At 43.7% G+C, this 25,085-nt stretch overlaps 1 protein-coding gene across 1 annotated transcript in view; it reads left to right on the forward strand.

Moving 5' to 3' along the window:
* The window catches only part of crocc2 (ciliary rootlet coiled-coil, rootletin family member 2), an 85,883-nt gene that overhangs the window by 42,421 nt on the left and 18,377 nt on the right, over positions 1 to 25,085 (forward strand). Inside the window, exons 11-14 of the mRNA XM_045697461.2 lie at positions 8,774 to 9,012; positions 15,733 to 15,892; positions 15,969 to 16,136; positions 23,398 to 23,556. Coding sequence (XP_045553417.2) covers positions 8,774 to 9,012; positions 15,733 to 15,892; positions 15,969 to 16,136; positions 23,398 to 23,556 — 726 coding nt within the window. The remainder of the gene's footprint in view (positions 1 to 8,773; positions 9,013 to 15,732; positions 15,893 to 15,968; positions 16,137 to 23,397; positions 23,557 to 25,085) is intronic.

Below are 25,085 nucleotides of genomic sequence, written 5' to 3' on the forward strand. Positions count from 1 at the left end.
GTGGTGGTGTGTACCATTGCGTGTGTCTTGGTAGAACGGAGAAGAGACCAGCACTCAGACTCTCAAGGAAGAAAGAGGTCATTGCCCTCATCCGTGAGATGCAACGCCATCCTTACAGATACAGCCCAGGGACACAGTGCTTTTATGGCAGAGTGGTGGATTGTGGGAATGCGCCTGTCACGGAGAAATGCAAGCTGGGCCCATGTGGAACAGACAAACAACTTCTTGCCAATTCAAATGAACGCAGTACACATGGTACTACACACTATCAATACTTCACATTTATGTTCCGTTCCACATCTGTGAGTTCTCCCACCGGTTTTCATATTTATACTGCCGTTTGTAAATGAGGACATAAGTGTTCTTTTACTGGACTCTAACAACTGTGCAGCAGCATTACTTAGGACATTTGTATCTGAAGCTTTGGATTCAGGGATTTAGAGCACCTATCCAATTTCAGACGTGTAAATATGTCTACAATTTTTCTTAAGAGTTTTGTACTTGTTTATAACAGTTATTTAGGATCGCTGTGTCCCCCCCCACGGGACGGTTGAGCTAACGTAGGCTAATGTGATTAGCATGAGGTTGTCAGTAACTAGAACATTTCCCAGGACGTAGACATGCACTACCGTTCAAAAGTTTGGGGTCACTTAGCTTTTCTTTCAAAAACAAGGACATTTTTAACATTTTTTTGTCCATTAAAATAACATGAAATTAATCAGAAATACAGTGTAGACATTGTTAATGTTGTAAATGACTATTGTAGCTGGAAACGGCTGATTTATTTAATGGAATATCTACATAGGCGTACAGAGACCCATTATCAGCAACCATCACTCCTGTGTTCCAATGGCTCGTTGTGTTAGCTAATCCAAGTTTATCACTTTAAAAAGGCTAATTGATCATTAGAAAACCGTTTAGCAATTATGTTAGCACAGCTGAAAACTGTTGTACTGATTAACGAAGCAATAAACCTAGAAGGCCAGCATCCCGGAGTCGCCTCTTCACTGTTGACGTTCAGACTGGTGTTTTGCAGGTACTATTTAATGAAGCTGCCAGTTGAGGACTTGTGAGGCGCCTGTTTCTCAAACTAGACACTCTAATGTCGTCTTGCTCAGGTGTGCACCAGGGTCTCCCACTCCTCTTTCTATTCTGGTTAGAGCCAATTTGCGCTATTCTGTGAAGGGAGTAGTACACAGTGTTGTACGAGATCTTCAGTTTCTTGGCAACTTCTCACATGGAATAGCCATCATTTCTCAGAACAAGAATAGACTGACGAGTTTCAGAAGAAAGTTCTTTGTTTCCGGCCATTTTGAGCCTGTAACCGAACCCACAAATGCTGATGCTCCAGATACTCAACTAGTCTAAAGAAGGCCAGTTTTATTGCTTCTTTTAATCAGAACAACAGTTTTCAGCTGTGCTAACATAATTGCAAAAGGGTTTTCTAATGATCAATTATCCTTTTAAAATTATAAACTTGGATTAGCTAACACAACGTGCCATTGGAACACAGGTGTGATGGTTGCTGATAATGGGCCTCTGTACGCCTATGTAGATATACCATTAAAAATCTGCCGTTTCCAGCTAGTTATTTACAACATTAACAATGTCTACACTGTATTTCTGATCAATTTTATGTTATTTTAATGGACAAAAAGTGCTTTTCTTTCAAAAACAATCACATTTCTAAGTGACCCCAAACTTTTGAACGGTAGTATATTGGATATTGGCAGAAAGCTTAAATTCTTGTCAAGAGGCTAATGACTGTATTTCACAGGTGTTTCTCAGCAGTCTGTCATTTGTTGCAGTGTTTGTATAAGGAGTTATCAAATTGCTCTTGATCAGCAAGAGCGTTGCGCAAGCTTTTCTGTTCAAGCCCAGTGCTCCCACACCTGATTCTACCACTGAGCTGTTCATCCAGACCTTAGCTGTTCATCCAGACCTCAGGTGTTGATCCAGACCTCAGGTGTTGATCCAGACCTCAGCTGTTGATCCAGACCTCAGCTGTTGATCCAGACCTCAGCTGTTGATCCACACCTCAGCTGTTGATCCACACCTCAGCTGTTGATCCACACCTCAGCTGTTGATCCACACCTCAGCTGTTCATTGAGACCATGAATAGTAGAATCAGATGTGGACGAACTGGGCTTGAACAAAAAAAGTCTGTATAAACCTGTAGCTTGTCAAGAGCAATTGTGGCCATCCCTGAATTGTATTCACTATAGCTGACTATATCTGATGAATGTTAATTTGGTTGTATATTGTATATTTTGTGATAACTCACCTTTGTTTACAGGTAATGTAATGCTAGGCCTTTCTTCAGTAAACTATAAGGTACATTTTCATGTAAATAGTTAAATGGGTACATGTTGATTATTTGTGTATTTTCCAGGAGCTTGCTCGATTGTCTTAACCTTTCTGGGGCAGGCGTTCCGCTAGCGACCCACCTCGACAACATCCCGTGAAATTGCAGAGCGCGAAATTCAAATTACAGAAATAGTAACATTTAACATTCATGAAAATACAAGTGTCATACATCAGAAAAAAGCTTAACTTCTTGTTAATCCAGCCGCTGTGTCAGATTTCAAAAAGGCTTTACGGCGAAAGCACACTATGCGATTATCTGAGGACAGCGCCCCGCACACAAAAGCATAAAAAAAGAAAACTCAACCAGGCAGGTGCGCCACGAAAGTCAGAAATAGCGATAAAATAAATGCCTTACCTTTGAAGATCTTCTTCTGTTGGCACTCCAAAAGGTCCCAGCTACATCACAAATGGTCCTTTTGTTCGATGAAGTCCTTCTTTATATCCCCAAAAACTCAGTTTAGCTGGCGCGCTTCATTCAATAATCCACCGGTTTCCCTCCTTCAAAATGCATACAAAATGAATCCCAAACGTTACCAATAAACTTCTCCAAACAAGTCAAACAACATTTATAATCAAACCTCAGGTACCCTAATATGTAAATAAATGATACAATTTAAGACGGAGAATCGTTATTGTCTTTACCGGAGATAAACAACAAAGAACGCGTTCTCATCCACACGCATGAAACACTACAGCCAAAATGGGAGCCACTTAGAAAAACTACAAATTCTAGCTAATTTTTTTAAAACAAGCCTGAAACTCTTTCTAAAGTCTGTTGACATCTAGTGGAAGCCCTAGGAACTGCAATCTGGGAGGTTGTCCCTTCATATTAAACATGACAGCCATTGGAAACAGTGGTAGACTGATTTTTTTTAAATTATGGATGGTTTGTCCTCGGGTTTTTGCCTGCCATATCAGTTATGTTATACTCACAGACATTATTTTAACAGTGTTAGAAACGTTAGAGTGTTTTCTATCCAAATCTACCAATTATATGCATATCCTAGCTTCTGGGCCTGAGTAACAGGCAGTTTACTTTGGGCACGTTTTTCATCCAGACGTCAAAATACTGCCCCCAAGCCCAAAGAAGTTTTAAGAGAGATCAGGGAAGTGTTTTCCAGTTTATTCCATATTGGCTTAAATCGGCTTCTGGTTTTTCACTTCCCTCTTGAAAATCAGCTGTTAATATTAAATATATACAAATTACTACATTATCTCTGTTGCAATTTGTCATTGTGTATGTTTACTTAACTTTTATTGCTGTGTTATTGTTACGTAGTGTAACAGGGGTCGTATAAAGGGGACCAAGGCACAGCGTGTAGAGAGCTCATACTTTTCTTTAATGAAACACTTAACAAAAACAACAAAACGACAGCCAACAGTTCCGTCAGGTACACTTGACAAAACGGAAAACAACTACTCACACCAACACATGAAAAACAGGCTGCCTAAGTATGGCTTCCAATCAGAGACAACGATAGACAGCTGCCTCTGATTGGAAACCATACCTGGCCAAAACATAGAAAACGAAAACATAGAATGCCCACCCACCTATCGCACCCTGACCTAACTAAACAAGAAAAACACAGCTCTCCTAGGTCAGAGCGTGACACGTAGAGTAGGCCAGAAGGATAAACTGGAAAACCTAACCTCTATCAAAATAAAAAAGTTAGCCCATAGAAGTTAATATAATAGAATGGTAGGCCTAGAGACATACATATACATCTATATATATATATATATATATATATATATATATATATATATATATATATATATATACAGCATATATATATATCTATATCTATATCTCTATATATATCTCTCTATATATATATATATATATATATATATATATATATATATATATATATATATATATATATATATATATATATATATATACAGCATATATCTCTATATATATATATAGCATATATATATATATATATATATATATATATATATATATATATATATATATACAGCATATATATATATATATATATATATATATATATATATATAGAGAGAGAGATATATATAGAGATATAGATATATATATAGATATATGCTGTCTATCTATATATATATATATCTCTGTCACGTAGAGTAGGCCAGAAGGCCAAACTGGAAAACCTAACCTCTATCAAAATAAAAAAGATGGCGGAGCACCAACAGTTCTTCTGTGCTTCTGGGTGTTTATTTACATAGTGATTTCGGAACAAAAACAACAGTACTGCTGTCACGTCCTGACCAGTAAAAGGGGTTAATTGGCATTGTAGTTTGGTCAGGGCGTGGCAGGGGGTGTTTGTTTGTGTTTCGGTGTTTAGGTTCTACGTTTATATCTAGTTTTCTATTTCTATGTTGGGTTTTTGGCAATGACCTCCAATTAGAGGCAGCTGGTTGTCGTTGTCTCTAATTGGAGGCCATATTTAGTTGTGTTTGTTTCACTTGTGTTTTGTGGCTGGTTATTTTCTGTATAGCCTGGGAGCCTTATGGAAATGTTATCGTCGCTTGTTTATTTTGTTTAAGTGTTTTTCTTTAAATAAATTAAGAAGATGAGCACTTTACCCGCTGCGCCTTGGTCCAATCCTTATGACGTCCATGACAACTGCCATCAAACATATACCTTATGGGACAGCTAAAAACAATGCTGCCCCATCCACAGCTCAATCCAAAATGCCTCTCAATGAACTGAAAGAGAGGCTCCTTTTGTAAGGGTAGCCCCTCCGATCAGAACAATTAACAATAATTAATTAAGCAATTACCTATTCAAACTTACATTTTCCATTTAACTAAACATACTAAAGTATATACATTGCAACACGTTTTTTATGAAACAATATCACAATATAACATTTACAAAATTACATCACTACTGACAGTGTCTTTCAATATGCCCATTTACATTAATGAGCCATTCGGGACAGGCACTACAAAGTCAGCCCAATTCCCTTAACTCGGGTCCTTATCCAGCAGACCCGGAAACTACAGAGATGGAGAGAGAGAGGAACAGAACAAACAAACAAACAATGCGCTCATCCATAACATCTAAGTATAATAAATATTGCTTATATTAAATATGAACACTTGTCTGTTTATTTCTTTATACCCTAACCGGTTACTGAAGTAAGTGTGAAATGTATGTACTAAGATTGAGAAGTTAACTTGTGTGTCGACCCACATTGTTAACTTATCTGATAACGGAGCAGGGAGGAGTGATGAATGTGTGCGTGCGTTAAAGTACCAAATGTCAGTATAAGTGCTGTTGATAGCATCACTGCCCTTGATAGCATCACTGCTGTTGATAGCATCGCTGCTGTTGATAGTATCGCTGCTGTTGTTAGTATCACTGCTGTTGATAGCATCACTGCTGTTGATAGCATCACTGCTGTTGATAGTATCACTGCTGTTGATAGTATCGCTGCTGTTGATAGTATCGCTGCTGTTGATAGCATCGCTGCTGTTGATAGCATCACTGCTGTTGATAGTATCACTGCTGTTGATAGCATCACTGCTGTTGATAGTATCGCTGCTGTTGATAGCATCACTGCTGTTGATAGCATCACTGCTGTTGATAGTATCACTGCCCTTTAATTAGCTTTACGTATTGGTCTCACGGCCTTCATCAGAGCTTTTTTTTCTTTATCCATTTTATTCAACTGTTACCATACACCTGCAAAAAAGATAGCTCAGATGTGCGAGTGCCTTTTTGAATTTTGAATCCTAAACATCCTGCCTACACATAGTCTGAAGTACAATACCAACGTAGCTACTGTAGCAGGTCAAAGCTGTGTGCTGCAAAACCTTGGTAGAGCATGGGTGGAGTAGGCATCATGATGCTGTAAAACCTTGGTAGAGCATGGGTGGAGTAGGCATCGTGGTGCTGTAAAACCTTGGTAGAGCATGGGTGGAGTAGGCATCGTGGTGCTGTAAAACCTTGGTAGAGCATGGGTGGAGTAGGCATCGTGGTGCTGTAAAACCTTGGTAGAGCATGGGTGGAGTAGGCATCGTGGTGCTGTAAAACCTTGGTAGAGCATGGGTGGAGTAGGCATCGTGATGCTCATGAATTTCCCTTCTTATTAGGCCTTAGACCAGTGCCTATCTCACTTAAAACATATGTTTTTATGTTTTTAATACAATTATAATTCAGTACACTCCTACTCCTAACACAAACTCAACACCTTGTTGACTATCACTCCAGTGTTTTATATCCCTGACCTGACTGTGGTTCATATTCAAACAACAGGAAACAGGAAACAGTAAACAGGAACCAGGTCTCTCTTGAAATAAGAGGTTGTTTATCTAAGTGGGAAGCTTAGAACTGGATCTTGAGCTGTTCGCCTGTTTTAACTCTAGTGTTGTCTCTCCTCCTTCACTCTATCTGAGTCTAGGAGTAAATTCAGACTGTGAAGAATGAGAGAGAATGAGTATGGTGCTGGTGGTCCCTGTGTTCAGGATGCTATGTCTCAAATGGCAGCCTATTCCCTTAGGTTTATAGTGCACTATTTTGGACCAGCGCCCATACAGGGTGTGAGTCAAAAGTAGTGCACTTAATAGGGTGGCATTTGGTACGCAAACTGTCTCTGAGAGAGCTATAACCACACTGTCAGACATGGCAGAACCTCCCTGCTTTTCCCTTGTTTGATTATTTGAACCTCCTTGCTCTTCCCTTGTTTGATTATTTGACTAATCCAGGCTCAGGAGTCTCATGTCTGACAATGACAGAGCAGAGTGAGAAAGTACAACAAGGGGACAAAATGGGGGGGAAGAGAGGAGAGAGAGAGGGAGAGAGAGAGAGAGAGAGAGAGAGAGAGAGAGAGAGAGAGAGAGAGAGAGAGAGAGGGGGGACAGAAAGAGGGAGAGAGATAAGGAAGGTAGAGAGAGAGAGAGAGAATAGGAGAAAGAAAGACAGAGGAGAGAGAGAGATAAAGAGAGAGAGAGAAATAAACTCCCATATCTACTGGGTGAAATACCACAGTGTGACATCACAGCAGCAAGATTTGTGACCTGTTGCCACAAGAAAAGGTCAACCAGTGAAGAACAAACACCATCATAAATACAACCTATATTTATGTTTATTTATTTTCCCTTTTGTACTTTAACTATTTCCACATAACATGACATCTGTAATGTCTTTATTCTTTTGGAACTTTTGTGAGTGTAATGTTTACCTTACATTTTTTTATTGTTTATTTCACTTTTGTTTATTATCTATTTCACTTGCTTTGGCAATGTAAACATATGTTTCCCATGCCATTGAAGGCCTTAAATTGAAGAGAGAGAGAGAGAGAGAGAGAGAGAGAGAGAGAGAGAGAGAGAGAGAGAGAGAGAGAGAGAGAGAGTGAGCTCTTGGTAATATAATGAAATCACAGTTTGAGTTAACCCCTAGTGTAAATAAGCCAGTTGAGACAGTGTTTATTGTCTCTCCTGCTGTAGGGGAGAGACAGGCTCCGATGGGACGGGACAGGTTCCTCCTAGCTTCACTCTCATCTACTTGATGAGGACCACAATCAGAGGGCTCTCCTTCTACCCTCCAGACCTGGGTTCAAATAGTATTTGAATTATTCCCAATACTTTAGATGTGCTTGATCGAGGTTGGGCTGGCACAATGGAACCAATGCAGTAGTCCCATACGCCCATCTCGCACTTCAGGCAGACTAAATCAAATGCTCAAAGTTTATGAATGATTTTGCATAGTATTTGAACCCAGGTTCTTCTCCATCCCCCCATTTCCCCTGAATATTATTTGAACCCAGGTTCTTCTCCATCCCCCCATTTCCCCTGAATAGTGTTTGAACCCAGGTTCTTCTCCATCCCCCCATTTCCCCTGAATAGTGTTTGAACCCAGGTTCTTCTCCATCCCCCCATTTCCCCTGAATAGTGTTTGAACCCAGGTTCTTCTCCATCCCCCCTTTTCCTCTGAATAGTGTTTGAACCCAGGTTCTTCTCCATCCCCCCTTTTCCCCTGAAATAAAGTATGATGGGCTGGAAGGGGAGAGGATTAGAATTGATGAGAAGAAAACATATCATGTGACCTGTGTAAACATCATGCCCCCGTCCCCCGTCCCCCATCCTGCCTTCCTTGGTCTGGTTAATTTGAAGCAGTCTTGGGCCTAGATTCAATCCGTATCGCAGAAGATCTGCGCTATAGCGCAATAAAAATGTTGAGACAATGTTTCTGCGATCGCGGAGACTGCATACACAGTAAACACTGCCTTTGCAATCACGATATAAAGCGGGACTTCTGCAATACGGATTGAATCAAGCCCTAACTTGGTCTCTTGGGTTCGAGTGCTACGGCATTCATCTCTGGTTTGAAGCCCCATTGAGCTCCTTCGCCATGCCCCCTTCCTCGTTCCTCTCTGTTCATCCTCTCATCTCCCTTCCCTGGTCCTGCTAGGTGGAGGGTCTTCGGCGGGACCTCCAGCAGGCAGAGGATGAGCGTGATGCGGGGCGGGAAGAGCTGATGGAGGCCCACAGGGAGCTGATGGAGGTGGCTCAAGAGAGGGACGATCAGAGGAAGGAGGTGCTGGACCTCAGGAGGCTGCTGGGGGACGAGATCCGAGACAAGGAGGCCATCCACACCTCCAACCAGGAGCTCAGAGCTGCAGTGAAGAGAGCAGAGAACGACAACAACAGGTACAGTCACTCACCGTCCCATACAGACAACAGGTACAGTCCCTCACCGTCCCATACAGACAACAGGTACAGTCCCTCACTGTCCTATACAGACAACAGGTACAGCCACTCACCGTCCCATACAGACAACAGGTACAGTCACTCACCGTCCCATACAGACAACAGGTACAGTCTCTCACCGTCCCATACAGACAACAGGTACAGTCACTCTGTCCCATACAGACAACAGTTACAGTCACTCTGTCCCATACAGACAACAGGTACAGCCACTCTCTGTCCCATACAGACAACAGGTATAGTCACTCACCGTCCCATACAGACAACAGGTACAGCCACTCACTGTCCCATACTGACAACAGGTACAGTCACTCACTGTCCCATACAGACAACAGGTACAGTCCCTCACCGTCCCATACAGATAACAGGTACAGTCACTCTGTCCCATACAGACAGCAGGTACAGCCACTCTCTGTCCCATACAGACAACAGGTACAGTCACTCTGTCCCATACAGACAACAGGTACAGCCACTCTCTGTCCCATACAGACAACAGGTACAGTCACTCACCGTCCCATACAGACAACAGGTACAGCCACTCACTGTCCCATACTGACAACAGGTACAGTCACTCACTGTCCCATACAGACAACAGGTACAGTCCCTCACCGTCCCATACAGACAACAGGTACAGTCACTCACTGTCCCATACAGACAACAGGTACAGTCCCTCACCGTCCCATACAGACAACAGGTACAGTCACTCACTGTCCCATACAGACAACAGGTACAGTCCCTCACCGTCCCATACAGACAACAGGTACAGTCCCTCACCGTCCCATACAGACAACAGGTACAGTCCCTCACCGTCCCATACAGACAACAGGTACAGTCACTCTGTCCCATACAGACAACAGGTACAGCCACTCACCGTCCCATACAGACAACAGGTACAGCCACTCTGTCCCATACAGACAACAGGTACAGCCACTCTGTCCCATACAGACAACAGGTACTGTACAGTCACTGTCCCATACAGACAACAGGTACAGTCACTCACCGTCCCATACAGACAACAGGTACAGTCACTCACCGTCCCATACAGACAACAGGTACAGTCACTCTGTCCCATACAGACAACAGGTACAGTCACTCTGTCCCATACAGACAACAGGTACAGTCACTCACTGTCCCATACAGACAACAGGTACAGTCACTCTGTCCCATACAGACAACAGGTACAGTCACTCTGTTCCATACAGACAACAGGTACAGTCACTCTGTTCCATACAGACAACAGGTACAGTCACTCACCGTCCCATACAGACAACAGGTACAGTCACTCTGTCCCATACAGACAACAGGTACAGTCACTCTGTTCCATACAGACAACAGGTACAGTCACTCTGTCCCATACAGACAACAGGTACAGTCACTCTGTCCCATACAGACAACAGGTACAGTCACTCTGTCCCATACAGACAACAGGTACAGTCACTCTGTTCCATACAGACAACAGGTACAGTCACTCTGTTCCATACAGACAACAGGTACAGTCACTCTGTCCCATACAGACAACAGGTACAGTCACTCTGTCCCATACAGACAACAGGTACAGTCACTCTGTTCCATACAGACAACAGGTACATTCACTCACCGTCCCATACAGACAACAGGTACAGTCCCTCACCGTCCCATACAGACAACAGGTACAGCCACTCACCGTCCCATACAGACAACAGGTACAGTCACTCTGTCCCATACAGACAACAGGTACAGTCACTCTGTCCCATACAGACAACAGGTACAGTCACTCTGTCCCATACAGACAACAGGTACAGTCACTCTGTCCCATACAGACAACAGGTACAGTCACTCTGTCCCATACAGACAACAGGTACAGCCACTCTGTCCCATACAGACAACAGGTACAGTCACTCACCGTCCCATACAGACAACAGTTACAGTCACTCTGTCCCATACAGACAACAGGTACAGTCACTCTGTCCCATACAGACAACAGGTACAGTCACTCTGTTCCATACAGACAACAGGTACAGTCACTCTGTCCCATACAGACAACAGGTACAGTCCCTCACCGTCCCATACAGACAACAGGTACAGTCACTCTGTCCCATACAGACAACAGGTACAGTCACTCTGTCCCATACAGACAACAGGTACAGCCACTCACTGTCCCATACAGACAACAGGTACAGCCACTCACCGTCCCATACAGACAACAGGTACAGCCACTCTGTCCCATACAGACAACAGGTACAGCCACTCTGTCCCATACAGACAACAGGTACAGCCACTCTGTCCCATACAGACAACAGGTACAGTCACTCTGTTCCATACAGACAACAGGTACAGCCACTCTGTCCCATACAGACAACAGGTACAGTCACTCTGTTCCATACAGACAACAGGTACATTCACTCACCGTCCCATACAGACAGCAGGTACAGTCACTCACCGTCCCATACAGACAACAGGTACAGCCACTCACCGTCCCATACAGACAACAGGTACAGTCACTCTGTCCCATACAGACAACAGGTACAGTCACTCTGTTCCATACAGACAACAGGTACAGTCACTCTGTTCCATACAGACAACAGGTACAGTCACTCTGTTCCATACAGACAACAGGTACAGTCACTCTGTTCCATACAGACAACAGGTACAGTCACTCTGTCCCATACAGACAACAGGTACAGCCACTCTGTCCCATACAGACAACAGGTACAGTCACTCTGTCCCATACAGACAACAGGTACAGTCACTCTGTCCCATACAGACAACAGGTACAGTCACTCTGTCCCATACAGACAACAGGTACAGTCACTCTGTCCCATACAGACAACAGGTACAGTCACTCTGTCCCATACAGACAACAGGTACAGTCACTCTGTCCCATACAGACAACAGGTACAGTCACTCTGTCCCATACAGACAACAGGTACAGCCACTCTGTCCCATACAGACAACAGGTACAGTCACTCACCGTCCCATACAGACAACAGTTACAGTCACTCTGTCCCATACAGACAACAGGTACAGTCACTCTGTCCCATACAGACAACAGGTACAGTCACTCTGTTCCATACAGACAACAGGTACAGTCACTCTGTCCCATACAGACAACAGGTACAGTCCCTCACCGTCCCATACAGACAACAGGTACAGCCACTCACCGTCCCATACAGACAACAGGTACAGTCACTCTGTCCCATACAGACAACAGGTACAGCCACTCACTGTCCCATACAGACAACAGGTACAGCCACTCACCGTCCCATACAGACAACAGGTACAGCCACTCTGTCCCATACAGACAACAGGTACAGCCTCTCTGTCCCATACAGACAACAGGTCCAGCCACTCTGTCCCATACAGACAACAGGTACAGTCACGCTGTTCCATACAGACAACAGGTACAGTCACTCTGTCCCATACAGACAACAGGTACAGCCACTCTGTCCCATACAGACAACAGGTACAGCCACTCTGTCCAATACAGACAACAGGTACAGCCACTCTGTCCCATACAGACAACAGGTACAGTCACGCTGTTCCATACAGGCAACAGGTACAGTCACTCTGTCCCATACAGACAACAGGTACAGTCACTCTGTCCCATACAGACAACAGGTACAGCCACTCTGTCCCATACAGACAACAGGTACAGCCACTCTGTCCCATACAGACAACAGGTACAGTCACTCTGTCCCATACAGACAACAGGTACTGTACAGTCCCTAAATCTAACCCTCCAACGAGGAGCTGAGAGCCTCTTTCAAGAGAACGACAACATTAGGTAGCAGCCCTTTGCTGATTCATCAATCAAAAAAACAGGACTGTCTGATCTTATACAGCCAACAATGTGTGTAAATGATGTTGACACTATGGATTTTTCAAAAACAAAACTGGTTTGAAATGATTGTTTTCTAATCCCGCGCCTGTCCGCTACCATGCGATAGAGTGAAAACCAAAAGCCACACACCCGACCCTAACCCGCTAATATAGAAAATACTCTGTACAGTCAGAGATGGCGTACAGATTATCTGACGGGCCTTCTTTTTTTTTTTTTAGACAGGCCTATGTTTCTGTTTATCATTTCCGACATTTTGGTAGGCTATTTGTTATAAATTATATCTCTATAATTAAACATGTGCAGCATCTCTTTAGTCATTATTGTTGCCCCCTAGAAGACTTAATAAAAACCCTCACCAGAATGATGTCACAAAGGGATAGAATGAATGCTTCAATCTGGTTCACATCAATAACGTTGGTTTTCTCTTTCCTCTTGTCATCTCTGCTTCTCTCACGCAGCGAAGACGTTTAGGGACCGGGGAGAAAATGCAATAACGGGGATAAAAAGGAATGGGGGAAGGGGGGGGGGAGGATTTTCAGTTAAACATTTCTAAATTACATCAGTTTGACCGGTTTTATTAAGGATATTAAAACCTGTTAAAACGATCCAAAAAATGTTTTTGATAAGATTTCAGTTCGGCTTGGGTTCGTATTTTATGTTGTTGAAATACCAGAAGTGAAGCTATACCTCAGCTTTTATGATGCTAATAAAGACAGCACCACCGCCTTTGCAGACGGTCCCTAAGCGTGCATTCATTCTCTCAAGATGCAGAAAGAAATCATATTTCTACACTCCTGTTCCCGAGTCAAATTGTACCACTTCACCAAAACATTCCCAATCATTAGACTACTGTTCTGGTCCTCTCTTCTATAACATTAGACTACTGTTCTGGTCCTCTCTTCTATAACAGACTACTGATCTGGTCCTCTCTTCTATAACAGACTACTGTTCTGGTCCTCTCTTCTATAACATTATACTACTGTTCTGGTCCTCTCTTCTATAACAGACTACTGATCTGGTCCTCTCTTCTATAACAGACTACTGTTCTGGTCCTCTCTTCTATACCATTATACTACTGTTCTGGTCCTCTCTTCTATAACAGACTACTGTTCTGGTCCTCTCTTCTATAACATTATACTACTGTTCTGGTCCTCTCTTCTATACCAGACTACTGTTCTGGTCCTCTCTTCTATAACATTATACTACTGTTCTGGTCCTCTCTTCTATAACAGACTACTGTTCTGGTCCTCTCTTCTATAACATTATACTACTGTTCTGGTCCTCTCTTCTATAACATTATACTACTGTTCTGGTCCTCTCTTCTATAACAGACTACTGTTCTGGTCCTCTCTTCTATAACATTATACTACTGTTCTGGTCCTCTCTTCTATAACAGACTACTGATCTGGTCCTCTCTTCTATAACAGACTACTGATCTGGTCCTCTCTTCTATAACATTATACTACTGTTCTGGTCCTCTCTTCTATACCATTAGACTACTGTTCTGGTCCTCTCTTCTATAACAGACTACTGTTCTGGTCCTCTCTTCTATAACATTATACTACTGTTCTGGTCCTCTCTTTTATAACATTATACTACTGTTTTGGTCCTCTCTTCTATAACATTAGACTCCTGTTTTGGTCCTCTCTTCTATAACATTAGACTACTGTTCTGGTCCTCTCTTCTATAACAGACTACTGTTCTGGTCCTCTCTTCTATAACATTAGACTACTGTTCTGGTCCTCTCTTCTATACCAGACTACTGTTCTGGTCCTCTCTTCTATAACAGACTACTGTTCTGGTCCTCTCTTCTATACCAGACTACTGTTCTGGTCCTCTCTTCTATAACAGACTACTGTTCTGGTCCTCTCTTCTATAACAGACTGCTGTTCTGGTCCTCTCTTCTATAACAGACTACTGTTCTGGTCCTCTCTTCTATACCAGACTACTGTTCTGGTCCTCTCTTCTATAACATTAGACTACTGTTCTGGTCCTCTCTTCTATAACAGACTACTGTTCTGGTCCTCTCTTCTATAACAGACTACTGTTCTGGTCCTCTCTTCTATAACAGACTACTGTTCTGGTCCTCTCTTCTATAACAGACTACTGTTTTGGTCCTCTCTTCTATAACAGACTACTGTTCTGGTCCTCTCTTCTATAACAGACTGCTGTTCTGGTCCTCTCTTCTATAACAGACTGCTGTTCTGGTCCTCTCTTCTATAACAGACTACTGTTTTGGTCCTCTCTTCTATAACAGACTACTGTTCTGGTCCTCTCTTCTATAACAGACTGCTGTTCTGGTCCTCTCTTCTATAACAGACTGCTGTTCTGGTCCTCTCTTCTATACCAGACTGCTGTTTTGGTCCTCTCTTCTATAACAGACTACTTTGAATTGAACAAGAATTATCCATTTCTTAATTTTTTTCTTATGCATTGTTTTCTCTTTATTTAACCCGCCCGCCACACCCCTGCCCTTCAGCCACATCCTAAACCCACCAGTCCCGCGGATATAACAACGGGGATTGTGGGTTATGACTCAGCCCAGGCATTACTATTTGAAATGTGACAAAACGTTTCTTCAATATTTTGACAGTACTTTTACCTCCATGTATTTGCTTCCTACTCCGTCAGCCTTTGGCGTAGCATTGAGGACAAGGAGCAGAAAGTGTATTTTTGTAATAGTTTTGACAGTAATCTACCACTATAACCCTGTCTCTGCCTCCATATCTCCCATCAGTCTGCGGCGTAGCGTCAAGGACAAGGAGCAGAAAGTGTATTTTTGTAATAGTTTTGACAGTAATCTACCTCTATAACCCTGTCTCTGCCTCCATATCTCCCATCAGTCTGCGGCGTAGCCTGGAGGACAAGGAGCAGAAAGTGATGGTCCTGGAGGTGTGTAAGACCTCCCTGCAGCAGGAAGTGTCCAAGCTGAGGAGCGCCATGAGAGAGCTGGAGAAGTCCCGACTGCAGGCACGCAGAGAGATGCAGGAGCTACGCAGACAGGTGGGGCTTCATTTTCTCCTTCTTGTTCTTCTTCTCCCTCAGCCTTCTAATCAGTCTCTATCTCTACCTTGTTCAGGTGAAGATCCTAGAGAGGGAGGCTGCCCAACAGAGGGAGGAAATGGGAGAACTGCAGGCCAGGGTGTGTCAGGAGGAGGTGAAGGAAGAGGAGGCGAGGAGGGAGTCCTTCAGTCTTAAACAGAGAGTCCTGGAGAGCGAGGCGGGCAGGGAGGCGGCCATCAATGAGGTACATTACCATAGGAGGCCCACAGGGCTGGGGGAGGAGGACAGGAAGGAGGTAAGTTACCATAGGAGGCCCACAGGGCTGGGGGAGGAGGACAGGAAGGAGGTAAGTTACCAAAGGAGGCCCACAGGGCTGGGGGAGGAGGACAGGAAGGAGGTAAGTTACCATAGGAGGCCCACAGGGCTGGGGGAGGAGGACAGGAAGGAGGTAAGTTACCAAAGGAGGCCCACAGGGCTGGGGGAGGAGGACAGGAAGGAGGACAGGAAGGAGGTAAGTTACCAAAGGAGGCCCACAGGGCTGGTGGGGAGGAGGACAGGAAGGAGGACAGGAAGGAGATACGTTACCATAGGAGGCCCACAGGGCTGGTGGGGAGGAGGACAGGAAGGAGGACAGGAAGGAGGTAAGTTACCAAAGGAGGCCCACAGGGCTGGTGGGGAGGAGGACAGGAAGGAGGATAGGAAGGAGGACAGGAAGGAGGACAGGAAGGAGGTACGTTACCATAGGAGGCCCACAGGGCTGGGGGAGGAGGACAGGAAGGAGGTAAGTTACCAAAGGAGGCCCACAGGGCTGGGGAGGAGGACAGGAAGGAGGTAAGTTACCAAAGGAGGCCCACAGGGCTGGTGGGGAGGAGGACAGGAAGGAGGATAGGAAGGAGGACAGGAAGGAGGTAAGTTACCAAAGGAGGCCCACAGGGCTGGTGGGGAGGAGGACAGGAAGGAGGATAGGAAGGAGGACAGGAAGGAGGACAGGAAGGAGGTAAATGTGATATTTCTGTTTTTTATCTGTAATAAATTGGCAAGAAAACTGTTTTTTTCTTTGTCATTATGGGGTATTGTGATGTCATTATGGGGTATTGTGATGTCATTATGGGGTATTGTGATGTCATTATGGGGTATTGTGATGTCATTATGGGGTATTGTGATGTCATTATGGGGTATTGTGATGTCATTATGGCGTATTGTGATGTCATTATGGGGTATTGTGTGTAGATTGATGAGGGGGAAACTGTTTAATACATTTTAGAATAAGGCTGTAACTTAACAAAATCTGGAAAAAGTCAAGGGGTCTGAATAATTTCCGAATGCACTGTATGTAACTTACAGGAAGTAGTCCGCTATACAGCCTCAATAACAACATGCTTCAGCAAACATCCCGTCCAGCCACAACTAGCTGCAGAATACCTGCAGTGCCTGCAGTGCTTACAGTGCAGTGCTTACAGTGCAGTGCTTACAGTACAGTGCGTACAGTACAGTGCTTACAGTGCAGTGCTTACAGTACAGTGCTTACAGTACAGTGCTTACAGTGCAGTGCTTACAGTACAGTGCTTACAGTGCAGTGCTTACAGTGCAGTGCTTACAGTGCAGTTCTTACAGTACAGTGCTTACAGTGCAGTGCTTACAGTACAGTGCTTACAGTGCAGTGCTTACAGTACAGTGCTTACAGTGCAGTTCTTACAGTACAGTGCTTACAGTGCAGTGCTTACAGTGCAGTGCTTACAGTACAGTGCTTACAGTACAGTGCTTACAGTGCAGTGCGTACAGTACAGTGCTTACAGTACAGTGCAGTGCGTACAGTACAGTGCGTACAATACAGTGCTTACAGTGCAGTGCTTACAGTGCAGTGCTTACAGTACAGTGCTTACAGTGCAGTGCGTACAGTACAGTGCTTACAGTGCAGTGCTTACAGTACAGTGCTTACAGTGCAGTGCTTACAGTATGGGGAGGAAGGGCCGAGGATGTTCTACTGCCACTCTCCAATGAATAACCTTTTGTCGGCCTGGCTGGGGTTTAGCATACTGTAGGTGTTCAGCCTTCACAAGGTATTCACACCCCTTTACTTTTTCCACATTTTGTTGTGCTACAAAGTGGGATTCAAATGGATGTAATTTTCATTTTTTATCAACGATCTACACAAAACTACTCCGCAATGTCAAAGTGGAAGTAAAATTCTAACATTAAAATATATATGTACTGTATATAGAAAGTAACTTCGGAAAGTATTCAGACCCCTTGACTTTTTCCACATTTTGTTACATTACAACCTTATAACAATTCCTCAGCAATCTACACACAAGACCCCAAAATGACATCACAATACCCCATAATGACATCACAATACCCCGTAATGACATCACAAGACACCATAATGACATCACAATATCCCCAATGATACCCCATAATGACACCCCATAATGACATCACAATACCCCATAATGACATCACAATACCCCATAATGACATCACAAGACCCCATAATGACCAAGCAAAAAACTGGGTTTTAGAATGTATTGCAAATGTATCAGTATTCAGACCCTTTGCTATGAGACTCAAAATTGAGCTCAGGTGAATCCTATTTCCATTGATCATCCTTGAGATGTTTCTACTCTTGATTGGAGTCCACCTGTGGTAAATTAAATTCAATTGATTGGACATGATTTGGAAAGGCACACACCTGTCTATATAAGGCCCCACAGTTGACAGTGCATGTCAGAGCAAAAACCAAGCCATGAGGTCGAAGGAATTGTCTGTAGAGCTCAGAGACAGGATTGTGTCAAAGGCACAGATCTGGGGAAGGGTACCAAAACATTTCTGCAGCATTGAAGGTCCCCAAGAACACAGTGGCCTCCATCATTCTGAAATGGAAGAAGTTTGGAACGACCCAGACTCTTCCTAGAGCTGGCCGCCCGGCCAAACTGAGCAATCGGGGTAGAAGGGCCTTAGTCAGGGAGGTGACCAAGAAACTGATGCTCACTCTGAGAGAGCTCTAGAGTTCTTCTGTGGAGATGGGAGAACTTTCCAGAAGGACAACAATCTCTGCAACACTCCGCCAATAAAGCCTTTATGGTAGAGTGGCCAGATGGAAACCACTCCTCAGTAAAAGGCACATGACAGCCCACTTGGAGTTTACCAAAAGGCACCTAAAGACTTTCAGACCATGAGAAACAAGATTCTCTGGTCTGATGAAATCAAGATTGAACTCTTTGGCCTGAATGCCTTGCATCACGTCTGGAGGAAACCTGGCACCATCCCTACGGTGAAACATGGTGGTGGCAGCATCATGCAGTGGGGATGTTTTTCAGCAGCAGGGACTGGGAGATTAGTCAGGATCGAGGCAAAGATGAACGGAGCAAAGTACAGAGAGATCCTTGATGAAAACCTGCTCCAGAGCGCTCATGACCTCAGACTGGGGTGAAGGTTCACCTTCCAACAGAACAACGACCCTAAACACACAGCCAAGACAACGCAGGAGTGGCTTCGGGACACATACCCAAGAAGACTCGATGCTGTAGTCACTGCCAAAGGTGCTTCAACAATCAATCAAATTTATTTATAAAGCCCTTTTTACATCAGCCGATGTCACAAAGTGCTATACAGAATCCACAGCCTACAAACCCAAACAGCAAGCAATGCAGGTGTAGAAGCACGGTGGCTAGGAAAAACTCTCTAGAAAGGCAGGAACCTAGGAAGAAACCTAGAGAGGAACCAGGCTCTGAGGGGTGGCCAGTCCTCTTCTGGATGTGCCGGGTTGAGAGTAAAGGGTCTCAATACTTATGTAAATGTAATATTTCAGTTTAAAATGTGTAATAAATTAGAAGAAAAAAACAACCGTTTTTGCTTTGTCATTATGTATATTTTATTTTATTATTTTATTCCACCTTTATTTAACCAGGTAGGCCAGTTGAGAACATGTTCTCATTTACAACTGCGACCTGGCCAAGATAAAGCAAAGCAGTTCGACACAAACAACAACACAGAGTTACACATAAACAAATGTACAGTCAATAACACAAAAGAAAAGAAAAATAGAAAGATCTATGTACAGTATGTGTAAATGTAGAAGAGTAGGGAGGTAGGCAATAAATAGGCCCTAGAGGTGAAAAGAATTACAATTTAGTATTAATACTGGAGTGATAGATGTGCAGATGATGATGTGCAAGTAGAGATACTGGGGTGCAAAAGAGCAAGAGGATAATAAATAATATGGGGATGAGGTAGTTGGATGGGCTATTTACAGATGGGCTGTGTACAGGTACAGTGATCGGTAAGCTGCTCTGACAGCTGATGCTTAAAGTTAGTGAGGGAGATATAAGACTCCAGCTTCAGTGATTTTTGCAATTCGTTCCAGGCATTGGCAGCAGAGAACTGGAAGGAAAGGCGGCCAAAGGAACTGTTGGCTTTGGGGTTGACCGGTGAGATATACCTGCTGGAGCGCGTGCTACGAGTGGGTGTTGCTACAGTGACCAGTGAGCTGAGATAAGGCGGGGCTTTACCTAGCAAAGACTTATAGATGACCTGGAGCCAGTGGGTTTGGTGAAGGATATGGAGTGAGGGCCAGCCAACGAGAGCATACAGGTCACAGTGGTGGGTAGTATATGGGGCTTTGGTGATAAAACGGATGGCACTGTGATAGACTGCATCCAGTTTGCTGAGTAGAGTGTTGGGGGCTATTTTGTAAATGACATCGCCGAAGTCAAGAATCGGTAGGATGGTCAGTTTTACGAGGGTATGTTTTGCGGCATGAGTGAAGGAGGCTTTGTTGCAAAATAGGAAGCTGATTCTAGATTTAATTTTGGATTGGAGATGCTTAATGTGAGTCTGGAAGGAGAGTTTACAGTCTAACCAGACACCTAGGTATTTATAGTTGTCCACATATTCTAGGTCAGAACCGTCCAAAGTAGTGATGCTAGTCGGGTGGGAGCAGCAATCGGTTGAAGAGCATGCACTTAGTTTTACTAGCGTTTAAGAGTAGTTGGAGGCCACGGAAGGAGAGTTGTATGGCATTGAAGCTCGTTTTGCGGTTTGTTATCACAGTGTCCAAAGAAGGGCCAGATGTATACAGAATGGTGTCGTCTGCGTAGAGGTGGATCAAGGAATCACCCGCAGCAAGAGCAACATCATTGATATATATACAGAGAAAAGAGTCGGCCCGAGAATTGAGCCCTGTGGCACCCCCATAGAGACTGCCAGACGTCTGGACAACAAGCCCTCCGATTTGACACACTGAACTCTATCTGATAAGTAGTTGGTGAACCAGGCGAGGTAGTCATTTGAGAAGCCAAGGCTATTGAGTCTGCCGATAAGATTGCGGTGATTGTTATAGAATGCAGTGATTGTTATAGAATGTAGTGATTGGTTTACATTTTACATTTCAGTCATTTAGCAGACACTTATCCAGAGTAACTTACAGTAGTGAATGCATACATTTCATTTCATGCATTTTTTTCCCTTCGTACTGGCCCCCCGTGGGAATCGAACCCACAACCCTGGCGTTGCAACCACCATGCTGGCGTTGCAAACACCATGCTCTACCAACTGAGCCCCAGGGAAGACCCATAGAATACAGTGATTGGTATAGAATGTTTTCCTCATCAATCTATTTAACAAAATGAGGAACAAGTCAAGGTTCCAAATTCACTGTATGAAAAATAAAACGCAAATACAGTGGGGAGAACAAGTATTTGATACACTGCCGATTTTGCAGGTTTTCCTACTTACAAAGCATGTAGAGGTCTGTACTTTTTATCATAGGTACACTTCAACTGTGAGAGACGGAATCTAAAACAAAAATCCTGAAAATCACATTGTATGATTTTTAAGTAATTAATTTGCATTTTATTGCATGACATAAGTATTTGATACATCAGAAAAGCAGAACTTAATATTTGGTACAGAAACCTTTGTTTGCAGTTACAGAGATCATACGTTTCCTGTAGTTCTTCACCAGGTTTGCACACACTGCAGCAGGGATTTGGCCCACTCCTCCATACAGACCTTCTCCAGATCCTTCAGGTTTCGGGGCTGTCGCTGGGCAATACGGACTTTCAGCTCCCTCCAAAGATTTTCTATTGGGTTCAGGTCTGGAGACTTGCTAGGCCACTCCAGGACCTTGAGATGCTTCTTACGGAGACACTCCTTAGATGCCCTGGCTGTGTGTTTCAGGTCGTTGTCATGCTGGAAGACCCAGCAACAACCCATCTTCAATGCTCTTACTGAGGGAAGGAGGTTGTTGGCCAAGATCTCGCAATACATGGCCCCATCCATCCTCCCCTCAATACGGTGCAGTCGTCCTGTCCCCTTTGCAGAAAAGCATCCCAAAGAATGATGTTTCCCCCTCCATGCTTCACGGTTGGGATGGTGTTCTTGGGGTTGTACTCATCCTTCTTCTTCCTCCAAACACGGCGAGTGGAGTTTAGACCAAAAAGCTCTATTTTTGTCTCATCAGACCACATGACCTTCTCCCATTCCTCCTCTGGATCATCCAGATGGTCATTGGCAAACTTCAGACGGGCCTGGACATGCGCTGGCTTGAGCAGGGGGACATTGCGTGCGCTGCAGGATTTTAATCCATGATGGCATAGTGTGTTACTAATGGTTTTCTTTGAGACTGTGGTCCCAGCTCTCTTCAGGTCATTGATCAGGTCCTGCCGTGTAGTTCTGGGCTGATCCCTCACCTTCCTCATGATCATTGATGCCCCACGAGGTGAGATCTTGCATGGAGCCCCAGACCGAGGGTGATTGACCGTCATCTTGAACTTCTTCCATTTTCTAATAATTGCACCAACAGTTGTTGCCTTCTCACCAAGCTGCTTGCCTATTGTCCTGTAGCCCATCCCAGCCTTGTGCAGGTCTACAATTTTATCCCTGATGTCCTTACACAGCTCTCTGGTCTTGGCCATTGTGGAGAGGTTGGAGTCTGTTTGATTGAGTGTGTGGACAGGTGTCTTTTATACAGGTAACGAGTTCAAATTCATCCTCAGTTTTCTCACAGCTATTAAATTCTGTAACTGTTTTAAAATCACCCTTTGCGGTTTCCTTCCTCTCCGGCAACTGAGTTAGGAAGGACACCTGTATCTTTGTACAACCTCCATAGTGTAATTTCTAATTTCACCATGCTCAGAAGGATTTTCAATGTCTGCTTTTATTTATTTTTTTTGCAAAAGGTGTTATTTGCAAGACATTGGAAAACCTCCCAGGTCTTTATGGTTGAATCCGTGTTTAAAATTCACTGCTCGAATAAGGGACCTTACAATTATTTGAATGCGCGGGGTACAGAGATAAGGTAGTTGTTCAAAAAGAACGTTAAATACTATTGTTTAGGCCTGCCATAACAACGTGGTTGAATACTTATTGACATAGTTCAGTTTTTTTTCTTCAGCTTTTCATTTGAAGTTATAAAAGGTATTTAAAGTTCATTTAGAACAATGTCTCAAAATCCTTTGTATAATGCCCCTCTCTTCTTTCTATTTCCTGTATCTCTCCATCAGGCCTCCGGGCTGCAGCGTCGTCTGGTGGAGCTGGAGGCCGCGGAGCGTCAGGTGAGGGAAGTGCTAACGGAGAGAGAGGCGGGGCTTCAACAGAGTCTCCTCCTCCACTGCGAAGAGACCTCAAAATTAGTGTTGGCGCTAGAGGAGCAGTCTACTCAGGTAAAGACACGTGTTACTAAGACTGTGAGTTAGCATTTCCCATAGGAATACATGTCACACTTAGCCATCATGCTAACTATAGCGGAGCGCAGTTGCGTACTAGATAGCTACGATACACAGATGAAGAACAACGGCATTAGACGAGTATCTGCACATGTGCAGAGGGGTTTCCCCCCCCACTCTAAACACGTTATATTCCTCACTAAGATGGTATCCATGAACTCGCCATCATTGGGTTTATTGAAAGCAAGTGTCTGTTTTGTTACGTTCAATGAAATATGACATACCCTATCTACACTTTTGGCTAGTTCTCTGGTCTCTACTAGTTCTCTGGTCTATACTAGTTCTCTGGTCTCTACTAGTTCTCTATACTAGTTCTCTGGTCTATGCTAGTTCTCTGGTCTCTACTAGTTCTCTGGTCTATACTAGTTCTCTGGTCTATACTAGTTCTCTGGTCTCTGCTAGTTCTCTGGTCTCTACTAGTTCTCTGGTCTCTACTAGTTCTCTGGTCTATACTAGTTCTCTATGCTAGTTCTCTGGTCTCTACTAGTTCTCTGGTCTATACTAGTTCTCTGGTCTATACTAGTTCTCTGGTCTCTACTAGTTCTCTGGTCTATACTAGTTCTCTATACTAGTTCTCTGGTCTATACTGGTTCTCTGGTCTCTGCTAGTTCTCTGGTCTCTACTAGTTCTCTGGTCTCTACTAGTTCTCTGGTCTATACTAGTTCTCTATGCTAGTTCTCTGGTCTCTACTAGTTCTCTGGTCTATACTAGTTCTCTGGTCTCTGCTAGTTCTCTGGTCTCTACTAGTTCTCTGGTCTCTACTAGTTCTCTGGTCTATACTAGTTCTCTATGCTAGTTCTCTGGTCTCTACTAGTTCTCTGGTCTATACTAGTTCTCTGGTCTCTACTAGTTCTCTATACTATTTCTCTGGTCTCTACTAGTTCTCTGGTCTATACTAGTTCTCTGGTCTATACTAGTTCTCTGGTCTCTGCTAGTTCTCTGGTCTCTACTAGTTCTCTGGTCTCTACTAGTTCTCTGGTCTATACTAGTTCTCTATGCTAGTTCTCTGGTCTCTACTAGTTCTCTGGTCTATACTAGTTCTCTGGTCTCTGCAAGTTCTCTGGTCTCTACTAGTTCTCTGGTCTCTACTAGTTCTCTGGTCTATACTAGTTCTCTATGCTAGTTCTCTGGTCTCTACTAGTTCTCTGGTCTCTACTAGTTCTCTGGTCTATACTAGTTCTCTATACTAGTTCTCTGGTCTATACTAGTTTTCTGGTCTCTACTAGTTCTCTGGTCTCTGCTAGTTCTCTGGTCTATACGAGTTCTCTGGTCTCTACTAGTTCTCTGGTCTCTACTAGTTCTCTATACTAGTTCTCTGGTCTATACTAGTTCTCTGGTCTCTACTAGTTCTCTGGTCTCTACTAGTTCTCTGGTCTATACTAGTTCTCTGGTCTATACTAGTTCTCTGGTCTATACTGGTTCTCTGGTCTCTACTAGTTCTCTATACTAGTTATCTGGTCTCTACT

Source organism: Salmo salar, chromosome 16, assembly GCF_965601325.2.
Source record: "Salmo salar chromosome 16, fSalSal1, whole genome shotgun sequence".
Lineage (NCBI taxonomy): Eukaryota > Metazoa > Chordata > Actinopteri > Salmoniformes > Salmonidae > Salmo > Salmo salar.